At 51.3% G+C, this 17,994-nt stretch overlaps 1 protein-coding gene across 1 annotated transcript in view; it reads left to right on the plus strand.

The window, feature by feature from the left end:
• UNC13A (unc-13 homolog A) overlaps window positions 1-17,994 on the plus strand; it is a 64,600-nt gene that overhangs the window by 32,344 nt on the left and 14,262 nt on the right. The window contains exons 14-35 of the mRNA XM_052642647.1: window positions 1,051-1,129; window positions 1,293-1,298; window positions 1,782-1,853; window positions 2,137-2,356; window positions 3,347-3,574; window positions 4,729-4,870; window positions 4,989-5,158; window positions 6,145-6,260; window positions 7,559-7,722; window positions 8,078-8,228; window positions 8,545-8,613; window positions 8,927-9,016; window positions 9,244-9,378; window positions 11,278-11,411; window positions 12,528-12,613; window positions 12,808-12,934; window positions 13,644-13,740; window positions 14,115-14,258; window positions 15,087-15,170; window positions 15,719-15,796; window positions 16,024-16,112; window positions 16,770-16,922. Of these exons, the coding sequence (XP_052498607.1) occupies window positions 1,051-1,129; window positions 1,293-1,298; window positions 1,782-1,853; window positions 2,137-2,356; window positions 3,347-3,574; window positions 4,729-4,870; window positions 4,989-5,158; window positions 6,145-6,260; window positions 7,559-7,722; window positions 8,078-8,228; window positions 8,545-8,613; window positions 8,927-9,016; window positions 9,244-9,378; window positions 11,278-11,411; window positions 12,528-12,613; window positions 12,808-12,934; window positions 13,644-13,740; window positions 14,115-14,258; window positions 15,087-15,170; window positions 15,719-15,796; window positions 16,024-16,112; window positions 16,770-16,922 (2,634 nt within the window). The remainder of the gene's footprint in view (window positions 1-1,050; window positions 1,130-1,292; window positions 1,299-1,781; window positions 1,854-2,136; window positions 2,357-3,346; window positions 3,575-4,728; window positions 4,871-4,988; window positions 5,159-6,144; window positions 6,261-7,558; window positions 7,723-8,077; window positions 8,229-8,544; window positions 8,614-8,926; window positions 9,017-9,243; window positions 9,379-11,277; window positions 11,412-12,527; window positions 12,614-12,807; window positions 12,935-13,643; window positions 13,741-14,114; window positions 14,259-15,086; window positions 15,171-15,718; window positions 15,797-16,023; window positions 16,113-16,769; window positions 16,923-17,994) is intronic.

Consider the following 17,994-nt stretch of genomic DNA (forward strand, 5'->3'; position numbering starts at 1 on the left):
ACCAGCTACGCCAAAGCCGCAGAGAGAAAATAGCACGTATACCATTTCCTGTTTCCTCCTTCCCATGGGCTTTGAAGTCCCTTCTTCCAGGATAGACTTTAAATATGCACATATATTTCCAATTTTGAGCATAAAGTTTTCATTGATTTCTTAAATATATTTTTATTTAGATTTGCCTTAATTTGAACTTTCATTAAATGTGGGCAACTGCATCATCTCCCCATTCCTCAGACCAGGAAGTTGAGGCCCAGTGTCTTTGTTTCTTAGGGCTGCCGTAACAAACTGCCACAAACGGGGCCCTTAAAGCAACAGCATTTATCCTCTTGTGGTTCTTGGAGGCCAGAATTCCAAAACCAAAGTGTTGGCAAGGGTCATACTGACATCTGTAGGGGAGAATCCTTGCTTTTCTAGCTTCTGGTAGATAGTTGTTGGAAGTCCCTGGTATTCCTTGGGTGATAAACGAATGACTCCAATCTCTGCCCCTATTATCACACCACCGTCTTCTCCTTGTGAGTCTCTCTTCTTATAAAGATACCACTTACATTGAATTAGGAGTGAATCCTACTCCAGTATGACTCTATTTCCAAATAAGGTTCCATTCTGAGATACTGGGGGCTAGGTCTTCAATGTATCTTTTGAGGAGACATAATTCAATCCTTCGGAGAAGGCAATGGCACCCCACTCCACTACTCTTGCCTGGAAAATCCCATGGACGGAGGAGCCTGGTGGGCTGCAGTCCATGGGGTCGCTAAGAGTCGGGCACGACTGAGCGACTTCACTTTGGCTTTTCACTTTCATGCATTGGAGAAGGAAATGGCAACCCACTCCAGTGTTCTTGCCTGGAGAATCCCAGGGACGGGGGAGCCTGATGGGCTGCCGTCTCTGGGGTCGCACAGAGTCGGACATGACTGAAGCAATTTAGTAGTATTAGTAGTAGTAATTCAATCCTTAATACCTGGGGAGATCATGTATCCTCCCCAGGGCTAAGATAATGTCCGTTGAAGGAAGGGGGACTTCCCTGGGCCCTTGACGTCCCTGGATGTCTTGCAGCCCTGGCGGTGGTCTCATCATCATTGATAGCATGCCGGACATCCGCAAGAGGAAGCCGATCCCACTCGTGAGCGACCTGGTGAGTGCCTGTGCCCTCCCCTCCCCCAGCAGAGCAGCCCTGCCTCAGGCAGTGCTCAGCCTGTACAACTGCCCATGGCAGACCTGGGGCTAGGGGCTGGCCAGGCATTCTCTGAAACTAATGTGATCTGATTTCTATTCTGCGTGCTGCCTGGACACTTCAGGCCATGGTGAGTGATGGCGACCCAGGCCCTTCAATGTCCTCCCCAGGCCCCCGCCCCGCACTGGGGTCTTCCAGCTGGCCCCCAGCACATGGGTTCTGGGGAGGGAGCCTTGGCATGTCCTGCAGCTCACTGGTGGGGAGGAAAGCAGCTGACTCCCCACTTTGGCTCATGCTGCGGCTGCTGGGTTTGTTCTGAGGCTGGTGACCACGGCCAAGTGTAGTTCCCGAGTCTGGTCCATGGTGGTGAGGGAGGGCTGAGTCAGAGACGCGGAGCTGCTCCCCTTCCAGGGTCTCTTCTAACCTGGAGCTTCTGTTACTTCCCAATTTTTTTTTTTTTCCATTATGCTCTCACTGCTGTGACCTGTTTCCTATTTGTGGCTGTGACCTGAATCGGTGGTTGGTGGCATCAAACCGCGGATTCTGCTTGCGGCAATAACCCCTGGGTGTCAATGGACCTTTCTGACTCCCTTGGGGACTTCCCTGTTTCCAGTCCCTTGTCCAGTCCAGAAAAGCAGGCATCACCTCCGCCTTGGCATCCAGCACTTTGAACAACGAAGAGCTGGTGCGTGGGGCTCTTTTCCCCAGGTTGGAGGGTGGACTGGGCTGGGGGCTCCTGGAGGAAAGAAGTGGGGTGTGGCAGAGACAGGCACTCCTCACTTTACAGAATTCGACAACACAGCAGCATAGTCTATGCACCGAAACCGTGGATTCCGACACTGTGGAGGTGGAGGAGGGACGGGGACTTTCCCATACTCAGCAAGCCGGGTGGAAGGGGGAGAGGGAGAGGGAAGAAGCCAGTGCCCCCAGGTGAGGGCTCTATGTCACATGTCCTGCTTCCCCTGCAGAAAAATCACGTTTACAAGAAGACCCTGCAAGCCTTAATCTACCCCATCTCGTGCACGACGCCACACAACTTCGAGGTGTGGACGGCCACCACACCCACCTATTGCTACGAGTGTGAGGGGCTGCTGTGGGGCATCGCGCGGCAGGGCATGCGCTGTACCGAGTGCGGTGTCAAGTGCCACGAGAAGTGCCAGGACCTGCTCAATGCAGACTGTCTGCAGCGTGAGTGCTGGACGCTGGCGGGAGCCCCGCGGAGACCAAGGGGTGGGACTGTTAATGATAGGGGCGGGGCTCTGACGAGGGGCGGGGCGGGGCGGAGCTATGCTGCTGGACCGTGTTGGGGAGCATTGGGAAGGGAGAAGTGCGGGAGGTCCTAGAGGGGTGCAGCAGGACTCAGAGAGGAGCAAACTGTACACTATGGAAGGATGCGCGTGCATGCTCGGTCGTGTCCGACTCGGCAACCCCACGAACTGCAGCCCGCCAGGTTCCTCTGTCCATGAAGATTCTCCAGGCAAGAATTCTGGAGTAGGCTGCCATGCCCTTCTCCACGTTTGGCAGGAGGGTTCTTTACCGCTAGCGCCACCTGGGAAGCGAATAAACTGTACAAGGGGCGGGCTTAATGGGAGGTAGAGGTTTTCCACGGAGAAAAATGGATTATGGTTAGGGTTAACTCAAAGGACAGAGAGGACCTAAGTTGGGCAGAGGAGTAAGAGAAGGGGAGGGACTGGGCGAAGGCTGGGGTCAGAGCAGGAGGGGAGTCACGAGGACAGGAGGGGCTGACAGAGGGTGGGAACTTTAGAGGGAAAGGCCTGTTTCCGGGAGGATTCAGAGAGCTGGTAGGAGCTCTGATATCTCTAGTGCTTCCCAAGTAGCTCAGTGGTAAAAAAAAAAAAGCCCGCCTGCCAATGTAGTAGACCGGGGTTCGATCCCCGTGTCTGGAAGATCCGCTGGCGAAGGAAAATGTGGGTTGCCACCCGCTCCAGTATTCTTGCCTGGGAAATCCCATGGACAGAGGAGCCTGGCGGGCTACGTTCACAGGGTCTCAAAGAGTCAGCCACAACTGAGCACCCACTGCTATCTCGAGCTTGGGGTGCGGTGACTCACCTGAACCCCGCGGCAGCGGACGAGGAAGCCCTGGAGTAGGAATCAGGGCTGTCGCTTCTGGGACGGGGTGCACTGTGTAAGGTGACGCCTGTCTGCGTCCGTCCGCAGGGGCGGCGGAGAAGAGCTCCAAGCACGGGGCGGAGGACCGGACGCAGAACATCATCATGGTGCTCAAGGACCGCATGAAGATCCGGGAGCGCAACAAGCCCGAGATTTTCGAGCTCATCCAGGAGATCTTCGCGGTGACCAAGACTGCACACACGCAGCAGATGAAGGCGGTCAAGCAGAGCGTGCTGGACGGGACGTCCAAGTGGTCGGCCAAGATCAGCATCACTGGTGAGGCTGCGGAGTGGGGGAGGGGCTGCCACGGGGTCCCATCTGAGCCTCCTGCGCTCCCTCCCACGCTCCTTCCTTCCCTTTGCTACACATATCTGAGGGTTTCCGTGACTTTCTCATGGCTGGGTGTACGCGTTTGCACCGACAGTTGGGCATATATGCCTCCAAACTCTCGGTTCGTAGACGCTAGAACCAGACCTGAAGAAGAGATGAGGGCAAGCAGTTTATCTGGGAGGTGAACCCAGGAAGCACCCAGGAATATTGGGAAGTGACACCAGGAGGGAATAAGGCCTACTAACTGGCTCTAGTAAAGAACCTGCCTGCCAATGCAGGAGACATAAGAGATGCAAGTTTGATTCCTGGGTCGGGAACACCCCCTAGAGGAGGGCATGGCAACCCACTCCAGTATTCTTGCCTGGAGAATCCCATGGACAGAGGGGATGTAGGGCTACAGTCCTGGAGGGCTACAGTCCATAGGGTCGCAGAGTCAGACACGACAAGCGATTTAGCATGCGCGCAGGGTGCTACCTAGCAAGCGATGTAGTGGACACCTGCAACCACTAGGGGACAGTATTGAGCTCCCAGACCTGAGAGGTCCTTCCCAGGGGCTGCGGGCTTACAGTGTTTATCCGTTCCTCACCCTCCTTGGGATTTCCCTGGAAACAGATGACAAGATGAGGATTTCAGGGCAGATGGGTATGCGGGATGTTGTCCCAGAAAGTCCTAGTGGGAGATGGAGACTTGGATGGAGTGGGAGATGCCAGCAGGAAGGATTTAAACAAGTAGTTAAGCAGGGCTTCCAGACCCTCCCTGAATTTGGGAGCAGCGAGGTAAGAAGCTCAGAGGAGGATGCCAGTCAGGTCGATACTGTGGGCAAGTGGCGGCTCAGTTCTTCTGGGGACCTTATGGGGGCAGTGTAGAGCATACGCCTGAGAGTGACCCGCCCCAGGGGTGACCCTGGGGCACCTTCACCTTCTTCACTGGGTGAGGTTTCCCCGCGTTGCATGCGCAGTGGGTATGCTTCCGGCTCCTGTGGCCAGGGCAAAGCCCTCCGTCCTCAGCACAGGGGTTCCCTGTGGGGCCTGCGGGAGTGACTGTTCCTGGCCTGCCTACTCCTGGAGCCCACATTTGTATTTGTTTTGTGTGTCTTCCAGTGGTCTGTGCCCAGGGCTTGCAGGCAAAGGACAAGACGGGATCCAGTGACCCCTATGTCACCGTCCAGGTTGGGAAGACCAAGAAACGGACAAAAACCATCTATGGAAACTTGAACCCCGTGTGGGAGGAGAACTTTCACTTGTAAGTGTCTGGCTGCGGCCCCCCATACGGAGCTTCCTGTGGGGGCAGCTGAAGGCGGAGGGGGTGGAGGGGGGGCGGCTTCAAGAGCCTTGCCCCGACCTCCTCCTCCCCTCTGCAGTGAATGCCACAACTCCTCGGACCGAATCAAGGTGCGCGTCTGGGATGAGGACGACGATATCAAATCTCGCGTGAAGCAGCGGTTCAAGAGGGAATCCGATGACTTCCTGGGTCAGACGATCATCGAGGTGCGGACCCTCAGTGGCGAGATGGACGTGTGGTACAACCTGGGTGAGCAAGGGTGGGGTTCGGGGGGGGCAGGGAGGGGGAGTCCCAGCCGAAGTGGGGAGCCCGGCTGGAGGGAAGAGAGTGTGTCCAGAGGAGTTAGTCTAGGAGCCCAGTCTAAGGCAGGAGGCAGGGTCTGTGGGGCCCCATCTGATGAGGAAGGCAGAGACTGTGAGCCCAGTCTGACAGGAGCAGGAAGCCTCCACGCTGAGAGGGTGAGCAGAACCTAGGCATCTCTTAGTTCAGTTTGGGAGAGTGAGGGAGGGACAGAATCTCCGTATCCCATTCTGATGCGGGAGGCAGAAACAAGACCAGAGGGTCCTGCTAGGAGAGAGGCACAGAGCCAGGCATCTAAGCTAAGAAGGGGAACTGAACTTTGAGAATCCAGCCTAAGGGAAGAAGGAAGAGGTAGATTTGGGGATTCCTAATCTGAGAGCCGGGGCCATAGACCCAAGAACTCCAAGAAGATGAGTAGGACCTGTGAGCCCACACCAAGGGCAGAGGAAGAACCCCAGTCTGAGAGGGGTGAGCGGAGTCTCGGAACTTCTTAGCTTGGTTAGAGGAACCCTAGATCCCCCATTCTGATGGGGGAGGCAGGAAGCAAGACCTGAGGATCCTAGTCTGAGGACAGAGGCACAGATCTAGGAATCCTGTCTAAGAGAATCAATCAAGCAGATGCTGGGGAGCTTGATCTGATGAGGAAGACAGAGTCTGAGAGCTCAGCCTCGGGAAGAAGCAAGGCTCTGAGTGTAAAGAAGGAGATGCAAACCAAAGCATTTAATCTGGGAGAGGGATCTGGGATCCTAGTTAGAAGGCAGACACAGGGCTTAAGAATTCTAGTCTAATGGGAGAGACACAAGTCTAGGGAGCCAATCTAAGGAGAAACTGCTAGGCCTTGTCAAGGAGTCTGGGAGGCCTGCAGTTATGATATGTGAAAGTAGCCGGGGGCTATATGGGGAAGTTCTGACACGGCCATCATCTCTGCTCTGCAGACAAGCGGACTGACAAATCTGCTGTGTCGGGGGCCATCCGGCTGCACATCAGTGTGGAGATCAAAGGCGAAGAGAAGGTGGCTCCGTACCACGTCCAGTACACCTGTTTGCACGAGGTGAGGCCCGCTGCTACACCTTGCCTTTGAAGTCCACCTTCATCCCCCACGTTCCTTCCACTCACCACTCCTACCTGCCCCAGCTTCTTCTTCCTCTTTCTGACCACACCATCCACACTCCTCTGGGCCTCTGAGACTGTCCCCCACGCCATTCTTTCTGCTCCGAAAACTCCTCCCCATCAATCAAGTTCCATCTTCAGGCCCCCCTCCTCTGGGAAGGGGAATGGACTCCCACCAGCAAACTCCAGGTCTTCCATCTGTCTCAGCCCTGAACACTCACAGTTAGGTTCTTTGTGCCAACGTTCGTCTCTTCTAACTGCCTGGGGGTTCCTGGAGAGAACTCAGTTTGTTGGTTGAATGGATGAAGGAGTGCTGAGTGGATGGATAAAAAGTGTGTGAAAAGATGAAAGGATGGGTGGATGGATGTGTGGTTGAATTGTTGGAAGTACAGATGAGTTGAATTGGTGAATCGGAGATAGTTGGATAGATAGATGGGTGAGTAGATGGATGGACAGATAGATAATGGATGGAAAGATGGATGGATGAATAACTTGATGGGTGGATAGATGGGCGATGGGTGGTTGAATGGGTTGATAAATTATTAAATGGAGAGATTAAGCTGTGGGTAGTTAGATGGGATAGAAGGATGTGTGGTTGAATTAGTTAGAGGGAAGTTTGTGTAGACAGGTGAATTTGGGGCTGTTGGAATGGTGGGTAGGTAGGTGAGTGGATAGATGAATGGATGGAAGGAAGGGTGGGTGGATGCATGTGTGGTTCAACTACTGGAAGTATGGATGTGTGGATGGGAGAATTTTGGAGTAGGTGGGTGGATGTGTAGATGCACAGACAGGTGGGTGATAGATGGGTGGATTGATGGCTGATGGGTAGAAGGATGAATTATTGGATGGACAGTGAAGTTGTGGGTAAATGTATGGGATGGATGGATGTGTGGTTGAATTTTTGAAAGAGTGGATAAGTGAACAGGTGGGTTTTGGGGCAGTTGTATTGATGGGTAAATGAATAGATGGATAGCAAGATGGATAGGTGGGTAGATGGGTGGATGGACAGACATACAGATGGATGGGTGTGTAGTTGAACTGTTGGAAGGATGGATGAGGGATAACTGAAATTTGGGGTAGTTGGATGGATGGATGGATGGGTGGTGGATGGACCAAAGAGATGAATGAATTCGTGAGTAAACAGATCGGTGAATGAGGTAGGCTGCCCTCTACCTGGGATCTCTGGCCCTTTGTGTCCCCTTTATACTCTCGATGACACCTTCTCCCTTGTGGTGGCAGAACCTGTTCCACTTCGTGACAGACGTGCAGAACAATGGGGTCGTGAAGATCCCAGATGCCAAAGGTGATGACGCCTGGAAAGTTTACTATGATGAGACAGCACAGGAGATTGTAGATGAATTTGCCATGCGCTATGGCGTCGAGTCCATCTACCAAGCCATGACGTAAGGCTGCAGGCTGGGGTGGACGTGAGGTGCAGGAAACTGGGGGGGAGGGGTGGTTGCCAAGAGGATACTGGCAGATCTGGGGTGGAAGGGGCTCTTGGGAGGGGAATCCAGAGAGAAGATGAGTGTGGTCAGGGTTCTGTAACTTTCCTGGAGGCTAGGGAAGTGTCATTGGTGGGAACCTGAGTGACAAGGATGAGAGCTGGAGATGGAGACAGAGATAGGGCAATTCAGAGAACTCCGAGGGCAGAATCAAGCAGAGGGTAAGGGTATGGTTTGATGGGTTGGGGGGCTGTCTTAGAGGCATTCTGGGGTCTGGACACCAGACCCAGTGCTTCCCATTCCCTCCTACCAGCCACTTTGCCTGCCTCTCTTCCAAGTACATGTGTCCTGGGGTGCCTGCTGTCATGAGCACCCTGCTTGCCAACATCAACGCCTATTATGCTCACACCACCGCCTCCACCAACGTGTCTGCCTCCGACCGCTTCGCCGCCTCCAACTTTGGGGTCAGTTCCAGGAGCAGAGGCCTAGAGATAAGGGAGAGCTTGACCCTGTGCTGGTCAGACCTCATGTGACTCCCAGATCCCCAAACTGGACCTCACTTGCTGTGTGACTTTGCACCATTCAGTTCCCCTCTCTGAGCCTAATTTTGCCCCTGTGTTGAATGGAAATGGCTGTTATGAGGGGTCAGTTCAACAGTGGATGGGGTGTGCGTAGTGTTTACCAACCTCTTAGCCAGTATGTCAGCCAACTTTGGCCGGTGCGCTTGATCCCCAAGTCCCTGCTTTCACCCAACCTCCTCCTCCACCTCTACCTCCTCAGAAAGAGCGCTTTGTGAAGCTCCTGGACCAGCTGCATAACTCCCTGCGGATTGACCTCTCCATGTATCGGGTGAGAAGTGCACGTATGACGGTTCACTCAGCACATGCATGTGTGTGCCTGAAGGGGACTGCTACCAGCAAGCATGTATATCGGAGAACCCGTCTTAGCATGTGGAATGTGTTCCTCCAACACACGTGCACATTTGTGGGCAGCACCTGCTCAGCACGTTTAGTACATCCAAGAAGATACCCCCAGATACTTCAAGATGTTCTCAATTGCCTCTAACACACCTCTTGAAACTTGGAGGCTCTTGTGTCTCCCCTAAAACACACGCTCCCATCAACCCCTAGCCTTCTTCCATAACCCCACCTCCCTCCCATAGAATAACTTCCCAGCCAGCAGCCCAGAGAGACTCCAGGACCTCAAATCCACTGTGGACCTTCTCACCAGCATCACCTTCTTTCGGATGAAGGTAGGTAAGGGGACCTAGTTCCATTAGCTCTCTGAGGAGGATACTCCAGGACTCTTAGGTCCTAAATAAGTAACATTTTGTCTGGAAAGCAGGGCCCTTTCTCAGTGACCCTGTGCTTTCATATTCCTACGTCATTTCCTTAAACACAGATCCACCTGTAGCAACTTTCTGGGTACCTCCTGTCCCCAGTTTTGCACAACCATGCCCTTCTCCCTTCCTCCCTCCAGGTACAAGAACTCCAGAGCCCACCCCGAGCCAGCCAGGTGGTGAAGGACTGTGTGAAAGCCTGCCTCAACTCTACTTATGAGTACATCTTCAACAATTGTCATGAACTGTACAGTCGAGAGTACCAGACTGACCCGGTGAGGACCCCGGATGAGGCAGAAGGGACCAGGGGGCTCTAACTAGACCCTGGTCTGAGTCTTACTTCCCAAGTGATTTAACTCTTCTCAACCTCTGTATCTTCCCCTGTAAAATGGAGTCATAAACCCACACCTCAGGATTGAGGAGGAAATTCAATGAGATGCAAGCTTTAGACAAAGTATAGTTAAGTACTTAGCATCTGGTACACAGTAGGAGCTCAATCAGTTTGGTTTTAGGGGCTTCCCAGGTAGCTCAGTGGTAAAGAATCTGCCTGCCAAGCAGGAGTCACAGGAGTCAAAAGTTCAAACCCTGGGTTAGGAAGATCCCCTGGAGGAGGAAATGGCGAACCACTCCAGTATTCTGACCTGGGAAATCCCATGGACAGAGGAGCCTGGCAGGCTACAGTCCATGGGATCACAAAGAACCCGATATGACTGAAGCATCTGAGCACAAACTTAGTTGAGTCTGGCATAGTACAATGTGCCTGCAGTAGAGTCCCTGTTCAATAAATGTTGAGTTGAATTGAATTTCTTCAGTTCAGTCTTGAACTCAATTTGAGTGTTTATTATTTATTTGAGATCTTTCAACACATTGTTTACACATATAATATCCCAGGATTGTCAATGCGGTCAAGGAGTTTATACTGTATTGGGGGGAAAGTGTATAAATTGGAAATTTACAACTGGAGTTATTAGCACTGGGATGGAGAAATCACAAGAGGCTGTGGGAGCTGAGCCCTTGCATTAGCTTGGGCTTCTGATGAGAGATAACACATAAGCTGAATTCAGCTCAATTTTCTTTTATTCTGTTTATTTACATTCAGATGACTAGAGTTGAAATCAAGTAGCTCTTAACTGGGTTGGGATGAAGTAGATTAAACTGAGTTTGGTTTAGTTCAATTATTAATATAATAATCAGTTTAGGTCTGTTTATTTCTATTCACTTGACTTAAGTTAAAATTGCTCTAGGCTAATTAAGTGAGCATCACCAAGTTGGACCGAGTTGAGTGAAAATTTATTCATTTCCATTTAGTTTATTTGAAATTGTTCTTGACTGGGTTGAATTGGCTTGAGTTAGGATGAGCTTGACTGTTGGATTAGGTATAGGTTGAGTTCAGTTGAGTTGGACTTATTTCAGTTGAGTTTAACTACCAATATTCTCATTTCCATTGATTGACCAAAGTTGGATTGAGTTGGCCTGAGTATGTTAGGCTGAGGTAAGTAGGTGAAGTTGGGTTGGGTTGACTTGGGTTGAACTGAATTAGATTACTTTAGGTTGGATTGAGTTCAAGTTGATGTATTTCCATTATTTTGATTTAGATTGATGTTGATCTTGGGCACATTGGTTAGGTTCAATCCAATTGGATTAATCTGAGTTTAATTCAATCCTGTTAAGTTTAATTCTATGCATTCGGCGTAATTGGCCCTGTTCCACTGAATTAACTCTGAGAACTGCCATCTGTTAAGCTGAGTAGTCCTGATTTGCATTTATTTTGATTCTGTTCGGTTTAGTGGGCTTGAGTTTGTTCAGCTAAATTCAGTTCCACTTGTTTTTATGAGTCTAATTAAGCTTCGTGAGCTGTGTGGACATGAGCTCTCTCGGGGCCTGTTTTATCCTTGTTGTTCAGTTGCTAAGTCGTGTTTGACTCTTTTTGACCCCACGGACTGCTGCATGCCAGGCTTCCCCGTCCTCCACTGTCTTCCAGAGTTTGCTCAAACTCATGTCCATTGAGGCCAGTTTACATGAGTTTAATTCCTTTTCAAGAAGACCTCCCACCTGAATCATACACATGTTAATTGGGCCCTTCCTCCCTAACCTCCTGCCCCTCAATAATGATCTGTCTGAGCTGCCTACCCCTGAACCCTTTGTGACCAACATCCCCACTGTTCTCTTTCCAGGCCAAGAAGGGGGAAGTTCCCCCAGAGGAACAGGGCCCCAGCATCAAGAACCTCGACTTCTGGTCCAAGCTGATCACCCTCATAGTGTCCATCATTGAGGAAGACAAAAATTCGTACACTCCCTGCCTCAACCAGTGAGTTCTGTGTCTGTGTAATTAATTACCTGGAGCTCATCATGAGTGTGTGTCATGATTTTGTGTCTTGTGTGTAAAGGCAACCCTATCTAATTATATACGAAATGTGTATATGGGGGCAGCTGTGCGTGCGGTTGTGCATGGATGAAATACAGCGTAATTTGCACACAGAATTGTGTGCATGTACACAACCACTGGTCTAGTCAGACATGTATTTTCTATGTGTTGATGTACGTAACAGTGTGTACATGTATATATAATTTTATGTGTCTGTAGGTTCATAAATAACAGTAGTGTTAATCTTTTGCATGTACATTGCATTATCTGTTACATGTGTGAATGTAATTTTGTGTGTAGTTGTGGTCCGTGGGTTTAGTTGTTATTTGTGTACAGCTGTATACTTTAATATGTGATGTGAATTGGGTAATTATGTATGAATGTGTGCACAGTTTTGGTTTGTGGCTTTACCTGTCTGTAGAATTTTCATCTGCGTTAACTGAGTGAGCTATGGTGTTTTCTTGCTCCCTGAGGTGAATGCTAGAAGGGCTCCTGACTCTGGAGTGCCAGCATCTCTTGGTTACTCAAATATTAAGTTAAGAGCAGGGATTTTGGATGAATGGACCAAAGGGTGGACAGATGAAGGGATGTATGGACAGGTGAATGGAGATGGATAGATGAACAGATGGATATATAGACAGGTGGATGAATGGATGGGTGAATGAATAGATGGATGGACAGACAGATGGCTGGATGGATAAGCAGATGGATTAATAGGTGGATGGATGAATAGATTGGCGGACGGACGGTTGGGTGAGTAAAAGAATGAATGCAGGAATAGATGGGTGGTGAGACGGGGGATGGGTGAAGAGACAGATGGGTGGGTGAATGGATGGGTAGACAGATGGATGAGTGGGGTAACGAATGAATGGAGGGATGGGTAGGTGGAGGCTCAGAGAGAAGCAGGCCTCAGTGCAGAGTCACTTAGCAAGTCAGTGGCTATGCGTGAACTTGAATCCAGACCCCTTGCCTGTCCCACACTACCCTGTAGGACTGGGACGGCCAAGCAGCCTGTCTGCTTCTGTCTGCCAAGGTTTCATACTTCATGACCTTCACTAGGTTTCCCCAGGAGCTGAACGTGGGTAAAATCAGCGCTGAAGTGATGTGGAATCTGTTTGCCCAGGATATGAAGTATGCAATGGAGGGTGAGTGCCCCCCACCCCCACATCTCCCAGCCTGGAAGCAGCGGTTAGCTGTGCCTCAGTGTCCACCCTAAGGTTGTGAGTTCCCTGGTCCCTTGTATTGGAGGTCTGACCTCAGTGGTGGCCAGAGTGGGCACTGCCAAAGCAGAGAGTGGTAGACACCTCCGGCTAAGTTGCCCCCTTGCTTTCCCCACCAGAGCACGATAAGCATCGCCTGTGCAAGAGTGCCGACTACATGAACCTCCACTTCAAGGTCAAATGGCTCTACAATGAGTATGTGGCTGAGCTGCCTGCCTTTAAGGACCGAGTGCCCGAGTATCCTGCGTAAGTCCCCTGTCCTGAGCCCAAGCCAGAACTGTAGTGCTGACAACTAGACTGAAGTCCCAGATGGGAGAGTTGACGTCCTCCGAGTTCCCTGGGCATCAGGTAGTGAGACTGAGGTCCCGGGCAGGAGAGTTGACCTCCTCAGAGCTTCCTGGGCATCAGGGAGGCACAGGTGGGGTACAATCCCAGTGTTCTCCATTCTCAGCTGTTGAACTATGGACTTCTCTAGCCAGACAGTTAATGATCAGAAGATCCAGGAACCATGCTAAGCAGTCCCACTTGTCCTTTCTCCTTTAATCCCTTCGCCAATTCTGAGATAGGAGTATTGTCATTTCTACTTTGTGGATTAAAAAGTAGAGGATAAAATACCGAAAGATTTGCCCAAGATGATGCCCAGTTAGTGACAGAGCCAGGATTTGACCTCAGGACGTTTGACTCTTGGGCTGTGTTGGAGAGTGGGATGGTCACCATTTACCAGGACCTACTGTGTGCTGTATCAGGATCTCAGAGAATAAACCCACTTGCCCAAAGGCAGTTTACCCACCAGGATCCACATGTCTGGGCCTTGCTCTGACAATGGTCATTCAGGCCATTTCAAGGGTGAAGTAGGAGGGGAGCTGGGGAGTGGCCACCCAGGCCATAGGTGAGTCTGAGCAGAGGATTAGGGAGACAAGAGATGGTAGGGCCCCATCTTGGCTGTCCATTCCAGGTGGTTTGAGCCCTTTGTCATCCAGTGGCTGGACGAGAATGAGGAAGTGTCCCGAGATTTCTTGCATGGAGCCCTGGAGAGAGACAAGAAGGATGGGGTAAGAAAAGTGATCCACCACCAAGCTTCCAGTCTGCCCACAGTGGCCTCACTACTTCTGGGGTCCATTGAGATCCAATTTGGGGGCAAAACTGCCCTTGGGATGAGGCCAGTCTCTGGAAAACGTGTCCGTCGTTGTCTTGTTCGCAGTGTTGATGGGTCTTTTGTTCCTCTGTCAAATGAATGAGAGGTTATCAAGCCTGACCCATCCCCCTGCATCCATCTCTGAGCCCTGGCTCTGAGTTCACCTTGCCCACTCTCCATCTCACTGTCATCCCAGGGCATTCTGGTTCTCCCTGTAAAGCAGGAGGGTTGGACTGCGGAGACTGTCTGGCTCTGACCTCTCTCCTCCCTCCATCCTCCCTTCCGGTGCAGTTCCAGCAGACCTCAGAGCATGCCCTGTTCTCCTGCTCCGTGGTGGATGTCTTCTCCCAGCTCAACCAGAGCTTTGAGATCATCAAGAAACTCGAGTGTCCTGACCCCCAGATTGTGGGGCACTACATGAGGCGCTTTGCCAAGGTTTGGGGTGTGGATGGGGTCCAGGTGGGGGATGGAATAGGATCAAAGTTGGGGTTGGTGTTGAGGTGGGATTGAGGTCAAGGTTGGGGTTGTTGAAATCACTGGTATTAAGGTAGGAGTTGATGCCCGTGTTGGGATTGGTCGTGCCATAGACATTGGAGTTATGGTTCGAGTTTGGGGTTGGGATTCGAGGTTGGAGGTTGGGTTGAGGTTAGGGTTGAGGTCATTGAGATTGAAGTTGAAGTTGGGATCAGGGTTTGGGTTGAGAGTTTGAGGTTGGGGTTGAGGTCAGGGTCATAGTTAATGTTGGAGATGAATTCGGACCTGGGGTCAGGGTTAGGGGTGAGATTGAGATTTGGGTTAGTTTTGGGGTTACTATTAGGACTGGGACTCAATCAAACATTGAGTTTGGAGTGAGTACTGGGCTTTATATAGAATATGAGCAGGTGTTGAGGTGAGTTTGAAGGTTGGGGCCATTGACCTGGGGTTGAAGTTCAGTTGGATTGACTTTAACGTGGGGTAAAGTTGAGGATTGTAGATAGGAATTGGGATTCAATTTGGGACTGAGTTACGCTTGTGCTTGCGGTTGGGTTAATATGACTGTTGGGTTGCTCTGAAGAGGAGCTATGTCTATGTGAAACAATCATCTCCATTGGTGATGTCTCCCCTTTGTCATGATGGTCATCCTGGGTGAAGAATTCGCCCAGCCCGGTGGTCCGTCTTAGGTGCTAGTAGGGATTCAGGTTCATCCCTGATCTCACTCATGGTTCTTGCTGGGCCCATCTAAGCCCAGCCCCTTGTCTCACCCACCCTCTGTGTTCCCCCCAGACCATCAGTAATGTGCTCCTCCAGTATGCAGACATCATCTCCAAGGACTTCGCTTCCTACTGCTCCAAGGAGAAGGAGAAAGTGGTGACCTGCGGGGGCCCCTGTCCTCTTTCCCCCAACCCCATTCTGTACCCCCAGAGCATCCTTCCCCGGGCTCTGATACCTGTGTCTGCATGTATGTCCGACTGTGTGTGCGTGTCTCTGTGTCTGGCTGTGTGAGTCCAGGGGGATCTGCAGGGGACTGGACACTCTTCAATGTGCCATCGTCTGGTTGTTGTGAATGAAGTATGTATGTGAGCTTACAAAGTTTTGAGCCCATGTAGAAGAATGCTGGTGTGTGACAGGAGCTCCCCTTTCTGCTACTCCCAGAGGTCCAGCCCTTCTGGACTCACCAGGTCCAGCCTACCCAGAGGGGAAGTTCTCCTCCCCCACCTTCATCTCTAGAGATTCCCCCAGGACTCCCGGGGACCTGATCCCAAATGCTGTCTTCCATGCTCAGATGACCTTATGGGACCCCAGCTTCCTCCAGACACAGACCCTGTAACCATCTGAGGTCCCTAGCCATGGCAGGGTGGGGGAGGCCCTGGGGGGAGGTCCTGAGCCCTGACTCCCTCCTCTTTTCCCATCTGCAGCCCTGCATCCTCATGAACAACACTCAGCAGCTGAGAGTTCAGCTGGAGAAGATGTTCGAAGCCATGGGAGGGAAGGAGGTGAGCCAGGGTCTGGGCGGGGTCACTATCGTCCCCATGTCCCCACAGGCCCCAGAGTTCGTACCTGATGAATTCCAGCTCAGCGACTTCATCAGACCCAAACAAGCAGCTTAACTGTCTGAGCCTCAGTTTCCTCTCCAGCTCCTTTCCCCTGAACTGGATGGGAAAATGCCCCATCCATGTGGATGCCCTATGAGCCTGACCTGATGTTCCTTCTCCCTCCTCAGCTGGATGCCGAGGCCAGTGACATCTTGAAGGAGCTACAAGTGAAACTCAACAACGTCTTGGATGAGCTCAGCCGGGTGTTTGCTACCAGGTGGGGGCATCTCCAGAGCTGGGAGCAGAAGGGAGGGGACAGCCCCCAGCCTGGGGCATCTGGAGACTCAGCAGATGTAGTGGCGAAGACCTCAGGCCCTTAGGAGCTATACAAAGCTGAGTTCAAGCCTAGATTCCCTGCTTACTACTGTGTGGCCTTGGGTGAGTTGTTTAATTTCTCTGAATGTTAGTTTACCCATCTATAAAGTGGGGATGATGATAACAATGTGAAAGTGTTGATCACTCAGTCGTGTCTGACTCTTTGTGACCCCATGGACTGTAGCCCGCCAGGCTCCTCTGTCCACGGAATTCTCCAGGCAGGAATACTGGAGTGGGTTGCCATTCTCTTCTCTAGGGGCTCTTCCTGACCAAGGGATTGAATCCAGGTCTCCTGCATCGCGAGCAGATTCTTTACTGTCTGAGCCACCAGGGAAGCTCAGATGGTAAAGATGATTAACAGTAGTACCTGAGTAGGATGAAATACACAACACAAGTAAATATCTTAGCCTGATGCCCAATTCTGCTATTAAACCCCACTCCTGTTATATGCTGTGGCTCTCTGATGCTGGTGATAAAAGGTCCACAGATCAGCCTCATCCTGCCCTTCTTCCAGAGGCCAGGAAAGTCTAATCTGAGGTCCTCCTCTCTGTGTCCCCAGCTTCCAGCCGCACATTGAAGACTGTGTCAAGCAGATGGGTGACATCCTCAGCCAGGTGAAAGGCACAGGCAATGTGCCAGCCAGTGCCTGCAGCAGCGTGGCCCAGGATGCTGACAATGTGCTACAACCCATCATGGACCTGCTGGATAGCAAGTGAGCCAGGCTGGGTGCCCTGGGGCCACAGGGAGGGCTCTCGAGTGGGGCCTCATTAACCTTGGGGCTGGCCTGGAGAGGATACTCAGGGCATGCTTGCTGGGTGGTGGTTGAATGGTTTGGACGGGCGGGTGAGCAGAGGCATGAAGAGATGGAAAGATTGGGTTAATGGGTTAATGATTGGAAGGATCAGTGGGTCAATATTTGTATGGATGAAGGGATGGTAAAAGACATGAGGGATGGATGGGTGGATGGATGAGTAGATTAACAGAAAAATGCTTAGAAAGTTGTATGGAGAGTATATGGATAAGAGGGTGGATGGATAAATGGATAAGATGGAGAGCTGGGTAAATATTTGGATGCATGAATAACTGTTTGGAGGATAGGTATATGGATGTATGGGTGGGAGGATGGAAGAAAGGAGAGCAGGGAGGTAGGGAAAAGTGATGCTTGCTGTTGTTCAGTCACTAAGTCATGTCCAACTCTTCGCGACCTCATGGACTGCAGCATGCCAGGCCTCCCTGTCCTTTACCATCTCCCGGAGTTTGCACAAATTCATGTCCGTTGAGTCATTTCACTTTCACTTCATTTTTTTTTTTCAAAAAATTGATAGAGGAAGCATTAGGGTTGGGGGAAGGATGATTTGGTGGAGGGTGGCTAAGTTGTTGGAAGGATCATGATGGATTGCCCTCTGTCAACCCCATATAGCCAGTCATGAACTCTGTCGTTTTCCCTCTCAAGGTTGTCCCCTTCCCTAGCATTCCCTTCTTCTCCTGAGCATGGCCCCAGCCCCATCATAGCCCCTTGTCTCCAACCTTCCTGTTCTAGTTCATCCCCCACTCTATTCGTTCAAATAGAAAACTCCGGCTCTCTCTCTTGAACACTCCACAGCTCCCCCATTGCCCTCATGCTAAGGCCCAGGCCTTCCTCCTAGATTTTGAGGCTCCTTCCCAGTCTCGCTCCTGCTGCTCTGTCCAGCTATCATTCACTCTTCCCCCTGTGCATCACACATTGTAACCCCATCAGACCCTCTTGCATGTCCATGGCATGCCTTCCCACCGTGCCCATGTAG

The sequence above is a fragment of the Budorcas taxicolor genome, chromosome 7, assembly GCF_023091745.1.
Source record: "Budorcas taxicolor isolate Tak-1 chromosome 7, Takin1.1, whole genome shotgun sequence".
In the NCBI taxonomy this organism is placed as follows: Eukaryota; Metazoa; Chordata; class Mammalia; order Artiodactyla; family Bovidae; genus Budorcas; species Budorcas taxicolor.